Source organism: Fringilla coelebs (genome assembly GCF_963513975.1).
Source record: "Fringilla coelebs genome assembly, chromosome: 12".
Lineage (NCBI taxonomy): Eukaryota > Metazoa > Chordata > Aves > Passeriformes > Fringillidae > Fringilla > Fringilla coelebs.
Genome location: NC_140038.1, coordinates 13316532 through 13339883, shown reverse-complemented (window position 1 = coordinate 13339883; position 23352 = coordinate 13316532). Strand labels below are relative to the sequence as shown.

The following is a 23352-nucleotide window of genomic DNA, read 5'->3' as shown; positions in this document are numbered from 1 at the left end:
TGTAATTTTTGGTCTTTGGACTGCTATCAGTGTGATTGTGTGCATAACAGCTGAGATTTCTTTACAAGTAACCAAATATTTAATTATTGTATGTGGGATATGCTGCAACTTGTGCCAAGATTAGTACAGTCAAAGTAAAACTGCTGATAGCTTAAATGCATTGGAAGTTGATTTTAAAGAAAATCTCAGTGCTTTGGATCAGAATCAGCGTGCAAGCAACTCCCATGGAACACTCCAAGAATAAATACAGTTAAGTGGTGTCATAAGTAGGTCATAAAAACAAGTTTAAGTAGGTGTAAGTGGTAAGGTAATATCAGTGACACCATTTGCCATGCACTGGGTTCAGCAGCTTGCATACCAGAAGAATACAGATGCTACTTAAAAACACAAAACTTCCAACTGGACTACAACAATAATTTAATATTCCTTTTCCTGATTTTCTTTTTGCATTATTGTATTAAAATACCTTGATATGGCATTTGCTAAGATCTTGCACTCCCTTAATAATCAGGAGAGGTTTCCCCTCTCTTCATGGGACTTATGCTCAGTTATGAGGGACAGTGTTGATATTCATGGTTACTGAAGCTGGTCTTACAGAAACTCCATAGAAAGGCAATATTTTTTATCTTGCATTTCCCAAAGGTGCAGCATTGTTCTTTATGCCTATGGTTCAGATAAGCAAGAAGATTGCTGAATTCTCATTCAGAATAGTGTAAATATCACAGGCATTAGAAAGTCATTAGAGAATCTACTGGAGAACTGTAAAAGATTCCTGACAAAACCTTTAATGAAGTTATACCTTCTGATTCAGTCTCATTGATAAAACCTCACCTTAGAAATCGGAAGGCAAATTCTTGGCAAAGGTTTATTTTCCCAGTCTTACCTAAAACTTCTGCAGTAGCCATGATTTCACACGTGTACATCGCTGCCATGAGCCTCTGTGGCTTTGCCTGCAAAGCATAACGACAGGCTTCCTTCATGGTGGCAATCAGCTGTCCAGAGAAAGGCCCGTAACAATCTGCAAGTGGTAATTCTCCTTTGTGCTTACTCGTTTTCTCAGGTGAGTCTGCGCCACTTTGGCTCCTGCCCTGGTGTTCATGTGCACTGGGACCTTCAGCAGTGCAACTGCTTGCTAGAGTATTATCTTCATTTTGCTGATGTTCTGTGGCATCAAGTTCCCCTGAATCCTGACTACTGTTTGACAGAGTATCTCCAGCTTTACTTATTTCCCATTTTTCCACTGAAAAACAAACACCCATGAGAGGCTCTTCACACATGGGACCCGAAAGTGTAGCCAGCTGAAACCCACTCACTATGCTGTTGTCAAAGTCTCTATATTTACCTACTTCTTTCACAGAGTTCCCAAGGCACTGCCACACAGATCTTTTATAGCCCCCAAAATTATGTAACAAAATATTAGGCCCACACTTCCGTGGTCCAAATGACCAGATCTGATCAACGGCATTTCTCCACTTTCTTCCCTGAAGACTTTTCTCTAACTTTTGTTTGAATTCTTTGATTCTATCAAGAGTCTTCTGATTTATCTCATGGGTTTTTTTCTCTTCATTCAGAGATGTGTTGAGTTGTTCCATAGTTCGAATTAAGTCACTGTTTTCTTCAAGAAGTCGAGTTACCTCCTCAGGGAGTGGCATTGCTCTCACACTGAGAGTAGCTTGTTTATTTGGCGTATTAATTGTAACAAGCCCATCTGAATCAACCTGAATTCCTTCAGGAATTTTATTCTGGTCCTCTTTTGTCTGGTGTATGACAGCAACTTTCTGCTGTTTTCCTATTTCTTCATTCACCATGTCGACTTTGGGAGGTCTTGTTATCGTCTCTCGGAAGGGTATAATAGGAGCAGACACACTGATCTGCACCTTTGCAAACCTGCAAAACAAAGTTTAAGAAATAGTTTAAAATCTTGAAAATAGTTTTAAACTTGGGGGTGGGAGGTAGGGCAGCGGCCTTAACACGGAACAGATGTTCATGAAGAAATCTGATTGCAACATAGATTACTAGGTAATGCATTTCAAACCCAAATTTTATGTACTTCAAAAAAGAAGCACTGCCTTTTATGTCTTCAGAAATATTTGGAAAGGAACTCAAAAAAATAAAAGCAAAAGCATTGCTATGCCTCTGCATAAATCACTGGTTCACCCACATCTTGGAAAGTATGTGCTGTTCTCTGCCCTCAAACGAAACAGAACTAGAAAAAAACTGAGAATAAAGATGATCAAAGGAACTCAAGGACAAGAAGCCTTCAGATGTTCCAAGGGTGCAACAGAGACCTACAAAACCACATGGGGTATGGGAAAGGCTGACCAGGATTAACTGACAACCAAACCACAAAGGGCCCTGGACTGAAATGACAGAGGCCTGGGAAAGCATCACAGTTACTCCAGTTTTACTCCTCCTATCCCTGCCTGTTGGCCACACTGCTCAGACATGGTACAGAGATGGATACTTGGTGTGAGCCAGCACAACTGCTCACACAGGGAGATGCCCAGAAAAGATGAAGCACTGGGAAAGAGTAACAGAGCTTTGTCTGATAACCACTATTATAAAAGCTTAATGCTATGAAGTGATGCTTTAAAGTCAGGCACAACGTTTTAGGTATGTCAAATGCTGTGAATGACAGCAAGGAAAAAGGAGGAATTATTTATTATCTGACTGACTCAAAGATCAGAGCTGTGTATCCTTCTTAACCATCCATGAGCTCTGAGCAGGTTCATTAAATGACAACAGAAGGACTAACCAAAATTTCCTATGTCCCAGTAAATTTTGGCAGTGATAAAAAAAGTTGCAGAAGAAAAGCAATACAATTGTAAGATTTATTTCTATGGGAGTCAGAACCAGAAGATTTATCCCTTTTGCAGTTCTTTCAAGAATTTGCATTATACCAAAAGACCAAACACAAACCCACCCATATGTCACCATTACCTTAATTCTCTTTGTTTCTCATTCTGAAAAGGGTAACTTAATCCCCTCATGCTTAGTATTTGCAATGCTCTTGGGAAAGAAAGTTCTAAAAATTTCTATTGTACAATGCAGAAAATAAAATGTTGAAAGTTACAAGGTCTAATTTCTTACTCCATTCAAAAAGAACTAATTGGGAACAAAAAAAATATAAATTTGCTGAAATCAAGCAGAACATCCATATTTAATCATTTAGATGAACACAGATGACTAATCTTTTAGTTGTTTCCATGTATCTCCACATCTCTGACAATAACTGTCACTTGAACATGATTTTCTAAATACACAGTGGGAAAGCTAAAATTAAATATGTGCCTTCGAAAAAATCTGAATAAAATCTTGACAATGCAATGTAGTTTGAATTCAGCAGAACATCCTCAACTGCTGTAACGAGTCCAAATGCATCAAATCTGCAAAACCCAGTCAATGCAATTGTGATAGATGCCAATATCAGGGTCCTGCCCCCTTACTTCAAATGTGAGTCAAGCATTTTGAATAACCTTTGCCAATATTTTGGAGGAAAAACTTGTGGGTCACATTTTAAGGTTATTATATGATGTCTTGATCCCTAGTTCACCATTTGCTTTTCCAAATTATGTGCACTTAGAAGAAGTTAAACATCTATACAGAAACAAAGAGCATATTTCAGAGCACAACTTCTCCTCACACTTTACAAGTTCAGTAGTGCCAGTTTACCACTGTCAGAATTAACACAGAATCCATGAGGAATGGAGCAAGACAAGAATCCTATTCTGGAGTTTTTCTTCTACAAAATGGGGCGAGAAGGAAGGGACAATTCTTGTCCCACTGATGCCTTAAGTTTTAGCTTTCATATTTTCCAGATTTTGTAATGCATTAGTATGTAACTCTGAACTTCATATAAAGTGTGAGCAAGTTCTCTTCACAGCTTAGTTAGACACAACAATCCTTTTCCAGCCTGAGAACCAAGGACACCACTGCAGCTTCAGGCCCAAAAAGTGTAAACAACCGTGAACTGGGGATAATTAACCCCAATATGGAAATGGAACAAAACTTACAAAAATGTGGAAACTCAAGACTCAGAGACCATCTTGGGTGTAGCCCTGGCCAGGCTCTTGTACTGCCCAAGGTGTATCCTCTGAAGGCCTTTTTAATAAATACCTTCTTTATTTTTTTACTCTGTCTAGGCTCTGTTCTAGGCAGCCTCTGAAGGCATCACCACAAGCTGGTGTGTGAGGGATGGCAACTAAAATATGCCAAATCCTTAGAGATTTAGAAGGAGCATGAGCTCTATAGTGAACACACCTGCTCCCAACTCCTTCTGGAAGCTGGTACCCGACTGAGAAATCATGAACCACAGTCAGGCAGGACAATGGTGGGAGCCCAGCTCATCTGTGTCTCCAGGTGTTTCTTGTTTCTGCTCACAATGCCACAGGCACGGGGTCTAAAATGGTCACTTTCGACAGAAAAGTGACCATTTCTCTTAACAAAAAACAAATTAGATGACAAATCATAAAAACCTCCAAAATCACATACATGAAACAAAAGTTTAGGGATGAAAATGTACATAAATGTACGTAAGTAAGTCCTACTGGCTGCTCACTATAATCCTATTACCCTGTCATTGAGTATTATTTTAAGTTTCTTTTTTTCAGATTTGGACCCCTGCCAGTAATGCAATCCTGCTATGCAAACTGCAGCTGAAGACAGGCACAACCAGTTTTGCTTAAACACACTTCATTTGAGCAAAATGTATCAATAAATAATATTACATTTTTAGAAGCAGTAAAATACGTGGCACTAAATTGTAATGAGAATAACCATTAAAACATACATCCAGTTTTACAAGCGATCCAGCTAATTTTCATAAGAAACTACAGTTCTCTGAGATTAACTAAAATGAGTATGGGTACAGTAAGACAAACATTCAACCACTCATCAGGTTTGCTCTTTGGTTTAGGTAGAAAATGCCAGTAAATGGATGTGGCAGAAGTATCAGAAATGTTTTAGTAAATGAAGTTACAGGAAGGGATTGTTACAGACATCTGTTCTTCTGCCATTTGAAGAGACATTAGAGGATACTAAATATATGCATGTGTGCTTGCAAAAAATACTACTCATAAATGAGAACAGATCAACCTTTGAAAAAAAATCAGTGAGGAAAGGCACAGGATAGAGTGTGCACATACACTTTTGGTCTTGATGCTTTAAGACTTTTTAGAGTTCATTTATCAGACATGAGTCCCCTCAGTTTTTATTTTGTACAAATGCTACATTACATTCTTAATTAGACTCTTGAAAGTACTGCAATTTGTAATTTCTAGAAACTGCCCCAAGTCTGTGTTAGATGTATAGAAGCAATGAATTAGTGGCTTCTGCCCAGCTACAGATAATTTTATAGCTACAAAAAGGTACATTTATGACTCAATGGTAAAAACTGTTTGTGGATAAAGCTCTATTTTACCAGAATATAAATCAAAGATATCCATCTGACAGAGAAATACAACAGACACCTACTGAACTAAAAATATTTCTTCCTCCTTGCCCCTCTAACCTTTCTTTCAGGTCATCCAAGCAGCGCTGAAGATGAACTTCTCCTGCTGTCACCAGCACATGTTCTCCTGTCTCCTGGATTAAAACTTGCACACATGGATCAGCTTGGTTTAAAAGTTTCATCCCTCTGACCAGCTGAGGCATATCACCTGGCAAAACAGGGTATTATTAACAAAGGAATACTGGGAAAGAAATACTCAAAATAGGATAGACTTAAACTGAGAAATAGTAACACTCATTTTTATGGAAGCCTGAACACAAATGGGTATTTTAGGAATACACAAAAACTTTCAGTGGGCAATTTTCTGCTTATGAGTCACACACAGCAGCGTGGTTTAAGAGCACCAACTGAAAACATAAGCTGCACTCAGCATTTGTCACCAACAATTTATGCACTGATGACAAAATTCACATCATACAAATATAACCATATAACACCACACTTCAATGGATTGCACATTTTTTGTTTACACAGCTTTACAGCAGGTTCAGTAGAACAGGTCAGCTATTGACTATGACTGTGCTATGCTGCTTCCTATACACAGTTAACTTCAGATACACCTCACACCCAATAAAACCCAAAAATTTTACTGAAATTAAGTGATTAAAAAATTCAGGACTTCACTCCTCATTTTCACAAATTATCAAATTATAACCTTTCTTATCCATGACAACTTTTTAAAGTCATCTTTCAGTAAATAATTTCATTTCCTTGCAATCTTTTATAACTAAGTGCAATTGCTAATGCTTAAAATGCTCCAAATAAATAAATAATAATATTAACTTTACCAAAACAAAAGTAACAATATGGATTACTTAGAAGGCATAATTTCAAATAAAGCACAGGAAGGATTTTGAAGTAGCTGTAAGCCACTAGAAAGCTTTAAAGTAATGAAAATCTGAAAAGAGGAATAATCAGGAATGTGAGAGCTTTTCAGTGAAACAAATCACAGCTGTCCCTAAAATGAAGGTGTTTAAAATGAGCTGTCTTAAAGTTAATGGAGAATGAACAAGCACAGCTGAGTCAAATTTGGCTAGATTACATCAAAGCTATGCATAAACACCCCATGTCAGCAGCCTTTCATAATGAACACCATTTAAAGAAATTAATTATGAATTCTTTTTTTTATTTTACACAGGCAGTAGAGAATACCCCAGGGGTTTCCAGGAATGTATATTCATATTCAGAAGGAAGAGTGACATTAAAGTTGTCATTCACTTGGAGACTATTAAAAGAAATATGATATTGTTTATTTACTGCTGAGCTTATAAGGGTGTAATAGAAAAATAGCTTTCAAAAACAAACAAAAAAAAAAAAAAAAAAAAAAAAAGAAAAGTGGAAAAACTGAGTGTTATTTCACATGGCCAACAGAGTTGAACACAGACTTTCAACTTTGTCTCTGCATTTAAGCTCATGGATTGATGAGTACTTTTTTTTTTTTTTCTTTCAGAGCTTTTGGCAATCATACAAGAAGATTTTGACATGAGCATGAAGACATGCAGTAATTTTGTAAAATGTACATAGAAAATAATTTAGATGAGTTATTTTTCAACATAAGCAGATGTAGTTTTGAAGCAGGTCTGATGTGGCAGCGCAATGCACACATGTGACAATGTGTGAGGGCCACTTCAAGACTAACACAGCTCTCTGGGCAACTGCAATGGCCACATTTTGCCTGTCTTCCTGTTATTGCAAGTTATAGTGGATTTTCAGGAGACCTCTGCAGGTACAACCACCTTTCAGGCTTTTGTCCCCCTAAAAATTTAGTTCAGATCATGAACTCAGAAGCTACTGAGGACAAGAAACTAAGTAATGGTGCAAGAATGATCCAGCTTTATTTCTTAAGGAACAAAAGTTACCCCCAAACTGGTCAGCAGTTCTAGAATTACATTCCTTTAATATTTTGAACTTAATACTACAATCTGCAGAACCAGTAATTTCCAATACTTTCAAAACTGCTTTAACAAATGTAGGATGTACAATATATGATTATCTGTTACTCAAACACATGAAACAAAGAGCTGCCAAGCTGTCCAATGGCTCTCTAAAAAAACATGTAATCTCAGTGTCAGAGTATTTTGCAACTGAACATAAAGCCAGTTATTTTGGTTCTACCAACGCTGCTACAACAACAAATGGAAATGGGGCTGAAATTCAAATAAAGCCAGAGGTATCCCACTCTGTTTTGCAGGAAGTGGGATGGGGCATCGAGGAGCAGGACTGCAAATCTGCACAAGCTTACTGACACCCATAAAAGAAGGGCAGCAGACACAGAGTCTGCTCATCTTCACAGTAAAGGAACACTGAACTGTTTGCCCATGCAGGGTCTGACTTGTGAGCAGCTGTCACAAAAGGGCACAACAACTCTCCTGTGTCTCCTCATCTACCAAGACCTGAGCAAGGCAGCTGGAACAACCCACACTGCCCTCCAGGCAACCTGTAGGTTATTTAATATTGGGCAAGTCTCTGATTCAGTGGCTAGCTCATCAACCAGCCAAATCACTGAGGGCTGGTGCAGCCACACTGAGCTGGTGTAACCATCCCCATTCCTCCCGAAGCTTACTTGGATGTTTGGGTTCAACTGCTACTCGCACAATCGGGGTAGCTTCGAAGTTGAGAGGTGTAAATGGTGGACAAGCAGGTGATGTTGACAGTGTTGCAGACTTCAGCACAAAATCTTGCAGGCCTCCTATTCCTAATAGAAATTGGGGGAAAAAAAGGCAAAACAACAAAAAAAGATCACCGACTATCATATTAAAAGAGACTGAAAACATGAACATCAAGTTAATAAAAGGTGAAATCATTCTAATCACAAAAGGAGGATTCAAGAACTCCTCACTGTTCATATAAAATATCTGTTAAGATACTTGTCCATAAACTGGGTTCTTAAGTCTCTGGTGTGACATTTGATATTTAGTCTCACAGTTCCCATTGCATTCCCTCAGTATTTTAAAAGGCATGTTTATAGCTCTGAAGAACAGAAAGGACATGAGGAATTTTTTCCCTTCTAATATGTCCAAGCCTTTGTACAGTTCAGATTTAATTCTGGTTTAAATTTAGAAAAATTTAGATTGCATGAGGCCTGCAATGGTCATGCAGTCCAACATCCAGGCCAAAGCAGGGCAAACTTCACAATTAGATCAAGTTGCTCAGGACCTTCTTCCCAAGGCTTAAACACTTTTCACAGTAGAGACTGCACAGCCTCTGCTGGCAACCTCCTCCAGTGCTTCATTATTATTATTATTGTGAAGAATGTTTTTTTTTTTCTTCCCACCCCCTCATGCCCATTTGGGATTCACTTTTTGTCCAACTTGATTCTTGTAAAAATGAATTCATCCCATTGTAAGCTATTAATTCTCATTCTATTATACATTATAATGCTGACAAGTTGAAGAAAAGTCAGATTAAATTGTAGTGATAAGAGAAAATATAGAAAAAAATATTAGCTATAAATCTGCAAAATAGCTGCTGCAAATGCATACTGAGTTTTGGCTGGCTGGCACATTTAAGAGATTGTGAAATTATTGCCTTCAAATTCCTAACCAACTGCACATCATTCATAATTTAGTCAAAGCTATTAAAACCCGACTAGAAGTGTGTGAATAATAAAGACAACAAATAAAGTTGATATCAATTTATACAATTACTTTTCCTGATGCTCCTTCAATCATAAGCAATGAGCTTTGCAGTTCGAACAGAGTATAAATAAAATGAGCATGTAACTTGTAATGCTATGAGAAAACGGAAATCTTCAGCTCATAATCTATATCTGCTTAAAAATCAAATTTCCATTGCAGACTGCAGTATATTTGTGCTCCTTCCTCCTTACTCTCTCCTACATGCCCAAGGAGTTCTTCACCCCAACTCCCCATCATCACCCTAATACTTTTCCAGGTTTTTTTAATTTATTTTTTTGGCTTAGCTTTCTTCATTTGGGGCCAGAAACAAAGAGGGTCAGCTTCCACCCTATGAGATCATGCAAGAGTTTGAGGTCTGGAGTTTGAGTTCTGCTGCAGATTCAGCTGCAGAATCAGGCTCTTCCTCCAGCTCTGCAGGCTGGATGCCTGGCCAGCAGGGCAATCCAAAACCCAAAATGTCATTATATAAGAAAACCTGCCTCAGAATAACTGGAAGCAGAACAACATTCAATGGCTTTAAATGCAGGATTGCAGATGCTACAAAGAAAATAAATCTGTATAAACTCTGTGTTGCACCTGACCTATGACCAGAATGTATTTCCTCTTCTTCACTTATTCAACATGTGGTTTGAATGAAAAACAAATGCTGGATCATCATCACCACCAGGGACTGAGAAAAGGGATGGGTCCATTTTATTCTGATCTTCTCCAGCTGGTAAAATGAACATGATTTAGAATGGGAGGTGAACAGCTTCTTTGCACAGTGTAATGTGAACCAGAGAAATGAAGTTACCAAATCTTACTTCAGATAGACTCACTCTTTCTTAACACGTTCCTGTACTTTTATTGTCATAAAGAAAAATTGAAGCTTTTTGCTCTTCTGTTTCATATTTGAAGGCAAAAATACATGAAATATAAGTGTCTGGCACCAGTAGTACACTAAAAATAAAAAACTGTCAGTTTTCATGAAAATCTGTTAGGCTTACAACCTGAGTGTTTTATTTGCTGAAGTGTGTGAGCTAGCAGAGAACTTTGTCCAGCCATGTTGAATCTATTTAATTTAAAAATTCTTATTAACAAATGTTGAAAAAAATCTATAAAGATTTTTGGATACTCTTTTTGCACAGCGTGATTACTGAGTAACTGCTAATGTGTTTTCTGAATAATTTTAGAGGAAGAGGTAACATAACTAATTCCATAGCACCACATGTCATCAATGGAAGAATTCCACTAATTATGATGATACATAAATCCAGACCACTGAAATTTGCACACACTACTTGAGATCACAGATCTCAGATATGTATCCATATGCTACTTGAAAGGTCTCAGAAAGATCACTCAAAAATTAAGCCTGAAAAAAAGCCTGTGAGATAATGGTAAGTAAGACCTTCAGAGGCTGGTGGTTGGTGCTTTTAAAAGTGGACCAAATGATGGTTCAGGGAGAATTATTACAGAGGTGGTGAAATATAAGATTTACAAAGGTTCTTATTTCATTTAGTCCCTTCTCTGACTTGCCCTAGAAGATAAGAATAATAAATCAAGTATATACCTGCCTGTATCACCAGATATTAGCATATGATAGAAGCTAAATGGTAAAAAGAGACAAGAACATCATGACTGAAATTTTCAAAAGGAGTAGGAGTTTTCAGACAAGTCTCAATTTACTTTTCACTTCTATGTCTTGCTGGTAACCACTACACCTTACACAATAATTTTGCTGCCTTTAAAGTATGCTTTGCCAGCTCAATTCAGCCATAAAGATCTGAACACATAAAAGATCAACTTCAAGGTATCTGTAATTAGTTGCTCTTGATGTAGAAAGATTTAGGCATTTAACGTTCTTTCAAGTTGAAAAAAAATGAGGCAGACACCAACACCACGCTAAAGTTTTTCAATCAGATAAGGGAATAGTTTAGTTTGCAGTGTGAAAAATCAAACAAAGAAGAATGAAAGCTGTTTAAATTTTAACTTCTGCCACATTGTTACTAGCCTCAGCACATTAGTTCAGTCGATCTATATCTTCTCTCACTGATGATATCACCACTCAGGAATCCCGGGCTGCTCTGGAATGGAGACTTGTCAGGCTTTGGACTAACACCATAAGGAACTAAGTAAAGCAGAGAGCTGATGTTAATCTTCCCAGTAAGGCTCTGTCTCACTGAAATCTATCATTTCTTATCAATGATACCTCCTTAGAAAGATTAGGACCTTACAACATGTAAAGCCTCCTGGTTTAAATGCTCCATACACTTCTCTATGGAACAGTGAAGACCATGCAAGCTCCTCCATAATTCATGTGAATTATGTAGGTGTGAGGCAAACTTCTGTAAATCTACACAATCTGAAATCTCAAAGTGAGCATCTGCCTGTTGTTTCAACGGGATTGTAAACACAATGACATCTCTATAATTTTTTTGAGCAGTAATATGAATACTTTTATTGTGCCCTGTGAGAGGCATTTTAAAAGAAACATCTTTAAAAGGTGATTTTAAAAATATGTATGAGAAAACAAATTCACAAATCCACCTTAAAAGTATGATTGGCTCTAGATGTTTCCAGCTCATTCTTGAAGTAAATAGTCCAAAGGTCAACCAAAACAGAAGAACAAACTATATTTGCCAAAGAATATTAAAATTAAAAAAATCAAGGAAAATGCTTCCATATCAATCATCATTCTTCCCCAAATCTATGCAAATAATTTTCCATCTCCCAGTATCTAGATGAAGACTACAAAACATTATACCATTAGCACACTGTTACCTATTGGGTGACTAACATTGGTTCACTGTAGCCAGATAAACTTTAAGCATCAGCCTCCAGCCTTTCAGTCCCTAATTAAAAAAAAAAAAAAAAAAAGGAAAGGAGGGGGATTTTGGAAAGCAAAAGTGGCATTTGGTAGGATTAAACTCAGTTGCAATAGTATGGCTTTTACATTTGAGGAATCTTAAAAGGTTTTACTAATCACAGAGACGATATGACTGTAACTGCAGGGACAAGTAACTACGATGGCTAAAGAATAACTTGCATTATACATTTATCACCTCAGATTTTAAGCATGTTTCTCTTGTGTCTCGTGGGCACTGCAGAGAGACATCTAAGGGCAAAATTTGACCTTTCTATATTAGAAACTGTTTCTAGAAGAGAGGGGAATGTAAGTCAAGACACAGACCACATTCTAGTTGAGATTTCATCAACTTTTTCCATAATACACACCACATGTTAGCACAGATTGCTGGTGAGCCTCCTCTTCTCAACTCTAATTGTGCACTTCCCCCTCAGTTCTTACTTGTTTCTAGGCAAGTGAAATTGTTTGTATGGAAAAAAGAATATTGTAAGGTATGTGCATGGTTTCAGCTGCTCTCAGTTCCAATCAGTTTACAGAAAAGTTAATTAAACATTTTCTTTTTCCGCTTTCCCATTTTTTTTTCCTTGAGCTGAATCTCTAAAAATCACCAGTATCCAACAGATTGTAGAACCATTTGCCCCAGCTCCTTCCTGAGTTTCAAAAACACAAGTTCTACCTGAGTATGCACTGGAGATTAACATGAATTCAGCTTCTCAGTACCAAAGTGTTCAGGTGTAATTTTATTATGAAATTTTACTTTTCAGTTCACAGCAGTTGAAGGGAAATTGAGCCTAACTTTCTGATCGCATGAGAGAAAACTCATATTACAAATAATGCTACAACAAAACTCCCTCTTCCCAAGGGGCACAATTGTGGTAAGACACTGAATGCAATAAGCAGCTTTGGACACAAGAAGCAACTCAGTACTTTAGTACTGAATCCTCAGGAAGTGAAAGATGAAACAGTGCTGGAGCACCCCACTGAGTTCTTTCAGGAAAAAAACAGCAGTTCAGAGAACAAAGCTGTCTGCTTTCAGAGCTGCAAGGAGAGCAAGAATACACTCTAACAGCACGTTCCACTAAAACGTCCCATTACTAGATTATAGCTTCTAGAGGGATTGCAAACACACATAATGAGTAAACCAGCCTCATTTATCTTCTGCTGAGTATCTTTGGGAAAAAATACCATCTATTTCATTGGGCCCTTAGACTGCATGATAACACACATTTCCCTAAGTGTTGATTGAGTTACAATTCTAATTATGAACATTCCTATACTTCTTCAGATGAGACTGTGAACAATTTCAAGGAAACTGTAAAAAATATCCTTTACACTAAACAGTAATATCTTTAAAATGTTGCAGTGAATGGCCTGAGAGCTACCTGCAATCAGTCTGTGTGACAAAGCTGACATCAAAGCTGAGTCAGAAATTTGCTTGCTAAAATACAAATTTACTTTAAAGGAAACAGAATTAAACCAAAATCTGTTAACATTCCAAAACTAGATTCTGGATTTACAAACTGTTGTAGTCAAGATAAAATATTGATTTCCTTAAGCTGCTTAATGAGACCAATAACTACAGAAGATGAAAGCATTTCAAATAATCATGTTTTTCTTACGGTACAGAATTGTTTCATTTATCATGGCATACTAATTTTTGGAGCTTAGACTGAAGAAAATGATCCCAATTTTTCAACATTTATGTTTAAGTGTCATTTTAGCACACAAACCTAGGAATTTTGTACTTAGATCTGTACTTAGATCTGCATCCATCTTTATGTATTATGAAATCAATGCACTTGTAGCTCCACAGGGAAAAAAAAAAGAAAAAAGGAAAAAAAATCTTTCCTCCAATTAAAACTACTTTAACCTTTTAACTGTAAAGCATTCTTGATAAAGGCACTGAACAGCACCTTTTGTGGTTTTCGAAAATGGTCAGTAGCTGTCCTTAGCAATATATATGCAATATATTTTGCCTTAGCCCACACATTAAAGTTCCTTTCCACACACCAGCTCAACTTGACATCACTTGAAAGCAGCAATCGTGAAGAACAGTAAATATGTGGACAGATCTCTGTGCAATGTGACCACACAGGCACTGGAGCTCACTTCAGCTGCAACCTGTATGTCAAATTAATGCTTCCACTACTGCATGTGGGAAGTATTTAGTGCCATACAAAACTCTGCAAGCTTTCTGAAACACAAACCAAATTTTAGATTTATAATTACTTTAAATAGATTATTTTAATTTGACCCGACAGCAAAACATCTGAATTTACTTAATTTAAAAAAAAAATTCCTACCAGAACTTCAGCACCAGTTGAGAATGGTTGCTGTCCCAAACACATGGAATTTAGGAATAGTTGTTCAACATATTTACTTTGGTAATCTACAAGTCTTTTGAAACACTGATTTGTTTTGAGGGTTTTTATTTAGTAATAGTAAATGTGCTTTTATAAATAAACAGTTGAAATTGCATGCTGTATTGGAAAACAGATCAGCTGAATTCCTATGAAGCATTCTCTGCAGGGAAAAAAGTTGCCCAGCAATCCTCTAAGAAAAAAGGAAGTCTTCAAGTCAACATAGCTACTCTCTCTGAAGACTCTGTGTATCTTTCTGTGAAGATGAGAAATGTTTCAGTTGCAGCTCTGGAGGCCTCCCTGCATGTTCACACATGCTGGCCATCCACTGCTGGTTTCTACTGGTAAAATGAGAAAACTATTAAGCAAAAAAAAATTAAAACACCAAAACCACAACAACAACACCCTCATCCATCAACAAAACTCAACAAAACATTGCAGACTTTGGTAAAATACTTCAGACTTAGGCTAAATATGAATAACTAAGTTTGAAAAAGGAACATATACCAGAAGATCCAAATTTCTTCCCTCAAGCTAGCAGAAGAAAAAGACAAATCTCCAGCAGTCATCTAGCAAAGACACATTTGATATTTCTATTTTACACTTCAAAAGGAAACAAAGTTCTTAAAAACCAACTTCTCTGGCTAGTTACATTAGAAAAAAGTACAACAATCTTTTGCAGGACCACCATCAAAACGTTAGCTGTGCACATATACTCAGTTCCAGAAATCTATTAAAAGAGGACCACGTGTTACAGGATCATGAAGAGAACAGATATCAGAAGTATTACTCAAAACAATCACTTCTCAATTTATTTCAATGTTTTTGTTTAATATTTCACCTACACTGAAAGGTATGGATGTTCAGAAGGCGGAGGAGAAGGAGGCAGCAGCCTGAGGCTGGGAAGGGAAGCATGGAATCACTTGTGCTCTATCTGACTGAGCATGAAAAGTGCTTAACACTAAAAGCAGGAGATGGAGGCAAAGCCTTTCCACTTGAACATGTAGCAAAGTTCAATATTTATTTCTAAGCTGACAATGGGAACACAAAAACTCCCATACAATATTTTACTATTTTTATGAGAGTAGTAGAAGCAACATGCAAATGAACAAAGATCTAAAATTCATTGAGGGGTTTCAGCACAATAGAAGACTTAATTTTTTCTAATTTCTTGATCAAATGCTTCCTGTAACAGCAAAATAACTAATCTCAACTAATAGATCAATAACATCAACTGATTTCTTCATAAATCAGACTAGTTACAGCATAGTCTACAAACCACCCAAAGAGCAAATGCCATTTTAGGCTTTATTCAGTTTTAGTAATGCCTCCTGAAAATGGGCAGACTTCATGTATATACTGTTTTCTTAAACAGTAGATTTAAGAAGATTGTAAAATATAACTAACATCTGCTACTTCCCGGAATCAATTATAAGATGTTAAAATTAATTAAGCCTTCAGGCACTCATCTAGCAAAGAATTAATTTTAATCTGTAGAACTCTTCGAAGTTTTGTCATTTTTGCCTAGGAAAAGCTACATGAATATATTCCTACAAATTTTGCACTACATATCCCAGGTACACAGCGAATTTAGAATCTACTACTAGAAGTGTCAATTACAAAGGACAATGGCACTTAGTTCAAAAGCTCATTAAACTTTGTCCACCCATGTGCTGATTTATGTTTAACTGCAGAATCCCAATACATGTGATTTATATTTCATTACCTAAAGAAAGAACATAAGGCCTTTATCATCCAATACATCAGATAAATGCAAATACAGACTAACCAGTTACGAGGACAGTCCAGATAGCACAGGGAAAGCAGCACACTGACTACCAAATGTGTCCAATCTCCTGTGGGAAATGCCTGAGCCATTGACCATTTATCCTGTTAACTTGTAAGACATGCAATAACTAATTAAAATTCAATTTTCCAAGACCTGACCCAATGCCTAATGCTCTCTTTTAAAGGCAGCCTCCCCACCCCCAACACATCTGTCTGTAAGTGATTTATGCTGCCTGATCTTGCTGCCTTGGGAAATATGGCTTAGAGTCTTCCAAAGCACCATGAATAATGGACTGCTTCAGCCTGCATTATACAGAAATTGATGTTTACTTTAAATACAGTAATTTTCAAGATGGATAAAGAAGAATATAACATTTCACTGCAAGCTAAAAGAAACCTTTAAGTAGCTCATTTGTATTTACACAAGCAATAATATTTTGGGAAATAATTAATCAGAAGGATTCTAATTAAATAAAGCACCTTGCAAATGACTCAGATTTGGACTATTTGACATAACGGGTGTAAAACAGATGGCATCAGAAGGAACAGAAATGTCTTAAATACACTTGTTATATCAGCAGCCTAGAAAGTTATTGATAATGAGTTATTTATCACAGGCTCCACTTTAATAGCTAAACTAATTAAAAAATAAACAGAAAACGCATTCAAATTGTAAAATAAGAATGAAAAAAGTTGCTGCCACATGAAAACCCGTTACGGGGCCATTAATACCGACTTCAGATTGAAAATAATTCTGATTTTTCCACAAAATTTTATTTAAATAATGGATTTTAAAAGTCAGCTTCACCTTAAGTAGCACTGTCAGTCTGAGTAAACTAAGCATACCAAAATCAAGTATATTTAAAATGTAAAAAAACCTTAAAAGTTTAGGAATGCTATTTATCCTCCCTATCCCTCCAAACCTTTTTCCCCCAAAGGAAAGAAGACTGTAATTTTCGCCCTAATTTCTGATTAGTTCAGTTAATGTATCATCGAGAGTTATTACTGTAATTTGCAGTCTGCATAATTTTGACATCCTAAAATATTGCAACATATTAACTTCCATTAGCTCTAGGACAAGAAAAAAAAAGGAAAGAAATAGAGATCATTCCTAAGGTATGAGAATTCTTAGGACTAGTGCAGAGGAACACATTATTAAACTGAGCTTTAAAACATTCCTCTATTTTAAAATTAAGATATTAAATAGAACTAATCTTGATTTTTACTGCCTTGTTGCTAAAAAACCCAAACCCCAACAAAATAACTAATAAGATTTAATTTTATTTACATCACATGAGTCTATATGCATTGAGAACATCCCCAACACTGCTGTGTTCATTTGCTACAAACAGGCAGGAGCCTCACAGTGACAAAAGATACCAGGGAGGGAGCTTGGAGCTTTAACACCACCACATCTGGAAAACCCTGGTTTAATTCCCTTTTTTACAGGAATATCACCAGTCACTGATCAATTCATTTGCATTCAAGGATAGAAGGAAAAGAGAGCCCACCCCAAAAGGCAGTCTGAGAACACCATCCCAAATACAGCTGGGATGACCCACAGCCAGCTGTGCCCTACAACACCAAGCCTGTCCCCACTTCTGGCTCCCCAGCACCAGCATTTGTCAGATACTAACTAAACAGAGTAAAACTCATCCAATAAAAAGCAATTTTGCACTCCCCCAACTATCAAAGCATTAAGAGGCTGCTCCTGACATTGTCCAAGAACAGGAAACTCAACATATTAAATCTAGTGAAACCCCAATGGCATGATGACACCAACCACAACACCAGGTTAAGCAATCAGCATCTCCAAAAACTAGTTGAGAGACCTTTTCCCTCTTTCCCATCTATGTTAGAGGGAGCAGTTTAACACCTCTAGGCTGTGAAAAAAGTTCAGGCTGGCTGACACTGTGCTGCCTAAGCAGCAGAGCCCACAGATGAGGTATCCAGTGTCACCCACAGGCAACAGCAGTGGCTCGGCCGCGGCTTCAAGACAAAGCAAAACCTTAAAACACACAGAGAAAAAAAAAAAAAAAGTCAGCTGCTTTTCTGAACAGAAGAAACGTGGTGGCCATTTGCCACTGCTCTGTGTCAGCTTTAAATGCTTTGGAACAGTTCCAGAGAGATAAACCTTTTTTACTAAAAATGAGAGGCATTTCTGCTAAAAATGCCTGAGCACTGAAATGACTCTTTTTGGTTTAGAGGCAAGGCTTTCAACACAGTATGTCATACTTCCTGATGGCACTGTGGACACAAAAGAATCTGTTAAAAATGGATCATGTTTTTAGTCCCATTTCCAAAGTAAACGCAACTCCTGTAATCACACATGCTCCCCTCAACAACTTTCAAACATGTTGTCAACTTTCACTAAGTTCACCAGTGAGAGAGAGCAGAGGGTTCAGGTGTAATTAAGTTTCCACAAGTTATGTAAAATCATTGGCTAAGTACTGAAGGGAGACCAAAATTGGTGATCTCACTGAAGGCAAAACACGATCATTGTACGTCCCGCCTGGAGCAGCTGCCTGGGACCAGCACGCGCAGCCCGGCGGCCAACTGGGACACAACTGCAGCAGAGAGGGGAGCTGAGGATTTTAAGGAGATCAGTCCACAGGAATCCAGGCTTTGCTAGTAACACTGCTCAGAGAACTTTCTTTTTGAACATCACAAACCAATTATTCTTTTGTGCAAAAGCTCCAAAAAAATATACCCATCAGGATTCCAGACATTTTACATCCCATTTGGAGAGCTTCTCAATCGTTTGTGCTTTCAACTGCCTGGTCCTCATCAGCTCCAGCAGGCTAAAGAGTAAGGAATGGGCATGAATGTCTTTGTGTAAGTGCAGTAACTGATGGAACAAGAACTACCAGCAGGTTGCATTTTCATTTACAGTAATGGGTTCACAGCCACGCAGCTCACACCAGTTGGTGACCCAATACCTCAGTATTGTACAAATCTTAACATATGACACTTGGAAAACATCAAGCCTTTGGATGAGTATTAGTTGCTCAATATTATGTTTCAGAAATGCAGTTAGTCACTGAAACAGACTTGTATCAAAGCTGCCATTTCATTGAAGCTTAAAATGTCAGTAACAGATAGACTGACTAATGTCTCATACATTAACTTAAACAACTGTAAAACTGACACACTCAGTGTGGAGTTTTTCTATTTTTCCACCAGTACATTGTCTCAGCACAGATCTGGCTACATTCAAGTCAATAATAAGCGTACTTAAACCAACATCAAGAGTTTTAGAAAAACTTCCCAACTTCAAATTTATTGGGATGACAGAAATTACCTCTATTCTGTCAGAAAAACTTTGACTCACATCACAGCTGGGGTCCTTACACTCCCTGCAGTCTTCCTACTGCAATCTCACTGTTTTCACACAGACAAGGACCAGAAGCAAAGATTTCAATATAAAATTCTCTCCACCAAATTAGGTGGATTATCTACCAAAACATGCATGCAAAAGGAAGGCTAGCAAATGTAAAACCCCACAAAAAAACATTAGCTATGTCCATGACAGTCATGACAGAGGAGCAGCCTTGGAAAGCGGAACTCCTAATTTTTAAAAATCACTCTTGAATTTAGCTCCTATACATAACACACCTCACTGGAAAGAATTAGGTAGTAAGGAACAAGAAAGTTTAGAGAAGAACCCTACTTCTTTTAGTCTTAATTAGATGTAAAAGATATCTAAATTTGGTCCCAGGCATTAATGGCAGAATTTCAAATACAATCAAGTAGGGTGAGCAGGTGCTCTGCATCTTAAGACATAAACTCAATGTTACCAGCTCTTCGAACATTATTTCTTGTCTATGACTAGAATTTAACAATTCTTTATACATAATGTTCTTACCCATTCAGATTCTGAAACATGTAAAACTAGGCTTGCTCTTTTGAAATCATACCATTTTGTCCATGAAATTACAATAGTTTTTACTGGCTAAATACAAATGGAGTTGAAACTTACATTGTTTGGTTTGCAGATTACTTCCAGTAAATATCAACTATCTAAACTTTGAGCCTAAACTATCCAGTGCTGCCCCTTTAACAGTGTTGTTTAGCAGTGCTCCACAGTTTGACATCAGTTGATAATCCTAAATATAGCTGTGCCTTAAGTCCCCCCCCACAGTTCACAGCCCAGACAAAGCCAGCTCCATGACTCACAGCCTGACACAGGCCAAACAACCCTCACAACACTTCTGCAATTGCAGCTGAGACACCAACAACATCCAAATCTGGGATAATATTTAGAAAATAAGTCATTGAAACACAGCCTTTGTTAACAGTCTCTTGACTTTTGAACCTTGCTGTTTGTGATTCTCTGTGAATCATGTGCCTTCAGTGGGGTTATGTGCAGAAATGACTCCAAACTGGTCTTCCCCACTCCGACTCCCCTGCCCTCAGTGCAACCCCTCACTGCTTTCTCTGAACTCCTTGAAGAAGCTCTGGGTACAACCGACGATGGAAGCAGAGCAGAAACATCCAAAGGAATAAATGAAGGCTTCTGTGGCTAGTCTAAATGTAAAAGTAGAAGCATTTCACAGCCACAGATGGGATTTATTTCTTTATTGTAAGGATGCTGTGTATTACAGGCACCAGGGCTACCACACAGTAAGAGGAACACTTCACACCAGGTGGGGAAGCAGGAATCCTGCTCCTCTCCCCTTAACACTTCACGTTAGGAAGTGCTCCAGGAATTTAGAACACATTCAAGTAAATTGCCCTCACAGATTAGTGGTTTTGCATAAACAATGCCAGTTAAAAGAAGAGTTTTCGTTTGCTTAGGCTGTGGTTAACTAAAATATTCTCATAAAGCCTTACTTTATTGACATGGGTAACTAAGGTAATACAAATTAAAGGCAGAGGTAGAATAACAGAAATACAGAGAGAAAGGTGGAATAGAAAGGGAAAACAAGAGGTTAACGGTGAGATTTGGGCTGGGGAGCTTAGGGGAAAAGGGTCAATTTCAGAGCCATGTTAACACTCCAAAAACAGCTGAGGGAGGTCCAGCCTAATTTCTACAGTCGGGCTATTACTCTGAGCAGAAGGCAATTAGTGTAGCCATGAAAGTTAAAGAAACATTCAGAGAGAAGCTCCTTTTCCATAAAACAGTAGCTTTTCTCAGGACAAAGAAAGTGTCAGAAAAAAGAGGCTGAACAAAACGTTTTCACGGCAGTGACTTTACTTAACACTAGACTGCCTCTGGAACCTGTACATTTCCAAGTGGAGTTAATAAGTAGGAACCATGCTGATTGCAGATTTTTGGCTCTCGGGCTACTCGGTGAGATTAATTTAATTTAGAGTCAAAACACTTGTAGATTTTCTGCATGAAGAAATATACATTAAAAACTATAATCCAGAGTTTCCACTACACTGACAGTACTGTGAATCCATATGAGACCTTCATCCAAAGTTGAAATAGCAGAACTTTTTGTATTGTATGAAAAACAGTGCCCTCTGGCTTCACATTAAATGGGAGTAAGAAAACAGTTTAAGATTAAAACAAGATAACTGGTTCCTATAGGCAATTCTTGCAAAGAAACATGGAAAAGAACACAACAATTCTCTAATTACCCTAATTTGTAAAGGAATCATCATAACTCAGATGCCCTGAATATTGAGATATTTACTATACAAATTAAAATATAATCCTTATCAGAGAGTTGTACATATGCTTCAAGAAACTGAAACAGTGAAAAACAGAAAACCACAAAATTTGTTCTTTAGAACAGTTTTGTTCAAAGGACACTTGTTTAAAGTATAAAGATGGGAAAAAGCCTTAGTCAAATGCACGTAAAAGAGTTTCAAATTTACAGAACCTTAGAAAAGATTTTATACAGAAACAGAGATTAGATATTCAAGAGAACTGTAAATCTTTTATTGCTAAACACATACACAGAGAGCAACCTCCTGGTGTACTAAAGGTGAAAAAGGAAAGATTTAAAAGAAAATACTCAGAAGTGAATAACCAGGCAAAAGTAGTGACAAACTAGATGTAACTACCAAAGCCTACACTGCCTAGAAAAACCACGTTTATTTATCCATCACTTCAGGGCACACAGAGGATAACATTTTGAGACAACTGAACTAATTTCTAGATCCAAGCTTCTCCTCCCCCACCCAAAGTGTTACACATGGTAAATTTCAGCAGTACAAACACCAGGAATGAGAATATTTTCTATCATTAGTACAATTATTTGAGTTATTTAGGTTGTGTTGGGAAAAGCACACTGCTTGAGACTGCAAAGAATAAAGAAGCAGGACAGTATTTGAGACCTGGCAAGAGAGAAGCTGTGTTAGCAACAGAGGTGCACACACATGTGGAATACATCTCTGTTACAGAAAGCACATTATCCACATGGATAACTTTATGATTTAAGGTCACTTTTTACAGCCTTCTGTACCTTTGCAACTGCACACTTGAGTAAAAGTCCAGCCTAAATGACACCTACAAGGCAGTGTTCCAGCTATAATTTTATTTAGTTACCTGCCCCCAAGTATACTATCACTTGACACTGACTAATATCTACATTTCACAACTACCTTTTAGAACATGAATTGACTACCTGTGCAATCAATTTCCATCTGATGGAAATTGAACTTTATCTGCCAAAAACAGAGAAAGGAATAGCCAGATGATTAAAAGTACACACATCTTTTCAAAGATGTCAGGATTTGATTCATGTACACCATCACAGCAGCAAGAAAGATGTATTTTCCACAAATAACACTGCAAAACTCCAAATCCTTTTAGTATAGAACTTCTTTTCTGCATTGGTAATTGGACACATTCCTAAAGAGATTTGATTGATGGTGTCTTTTTCATGTCTGAATGACTATACATGAATTTACATGCAGAAAGGCATGTATTTTCAAACCCATTTGTGCTTAAAGCAATTATTTTGCACCTATTTCTGAAATGACACTGAATGCTCTGTCTGAATTTTAGAAAACTCACGGTGACATTAAATAAAGGAAATGTTCCTTCAAAACAGCTTTCTGAAAGTTTCAGCTCTACAGTAACAACTTCTGGAAAGGCAATTCTCTAGCATATTTAATTCAGAAGGAAGAAAAGCCTAATGCCATTTTGTACATGGGGATAAAAGTTTCAATTATGTAGTCTAAATTAAATCAGATAATTTACACCTCTGTTAAAAACTGAGTCTCAAGCACTGACTCCTCAAGTGAGGCCTGTGT

The 23352-nt window shown here is 37.3% G+C and overlaps 1 protein-coding gene across 2 annotated transcripts in view; it reads right to left on the bottom strand.

Annotated features, from left to right (window-relative positions):
• Positions 1-23352, bottom strand: part of EFL1 (elongation factor like GTPase 1) — a 60757-nt gene that overhangs the window by 10498 nt on the left and 26907 nt on the right. For both annotated transcript variants that reach the window (XM_084213783.1, XM_084213784.1), the window contains exons 16-18: positions 8073-8204; positions 5510-5657; positions 884-1887 (exon numbers count right to left, since the gene is read on the bottom strand). In XM_084213783.1, coding sequence (XP_084069909.1) covers positions 884-1887; positions 5510-5657; positions 8073-8204 — 1284 coding nt within the window. The remainder of the gene's footprint in view (positions 1-883; positions 1888-5509; positions 5658-8072; positions 8205-23352) is intronic.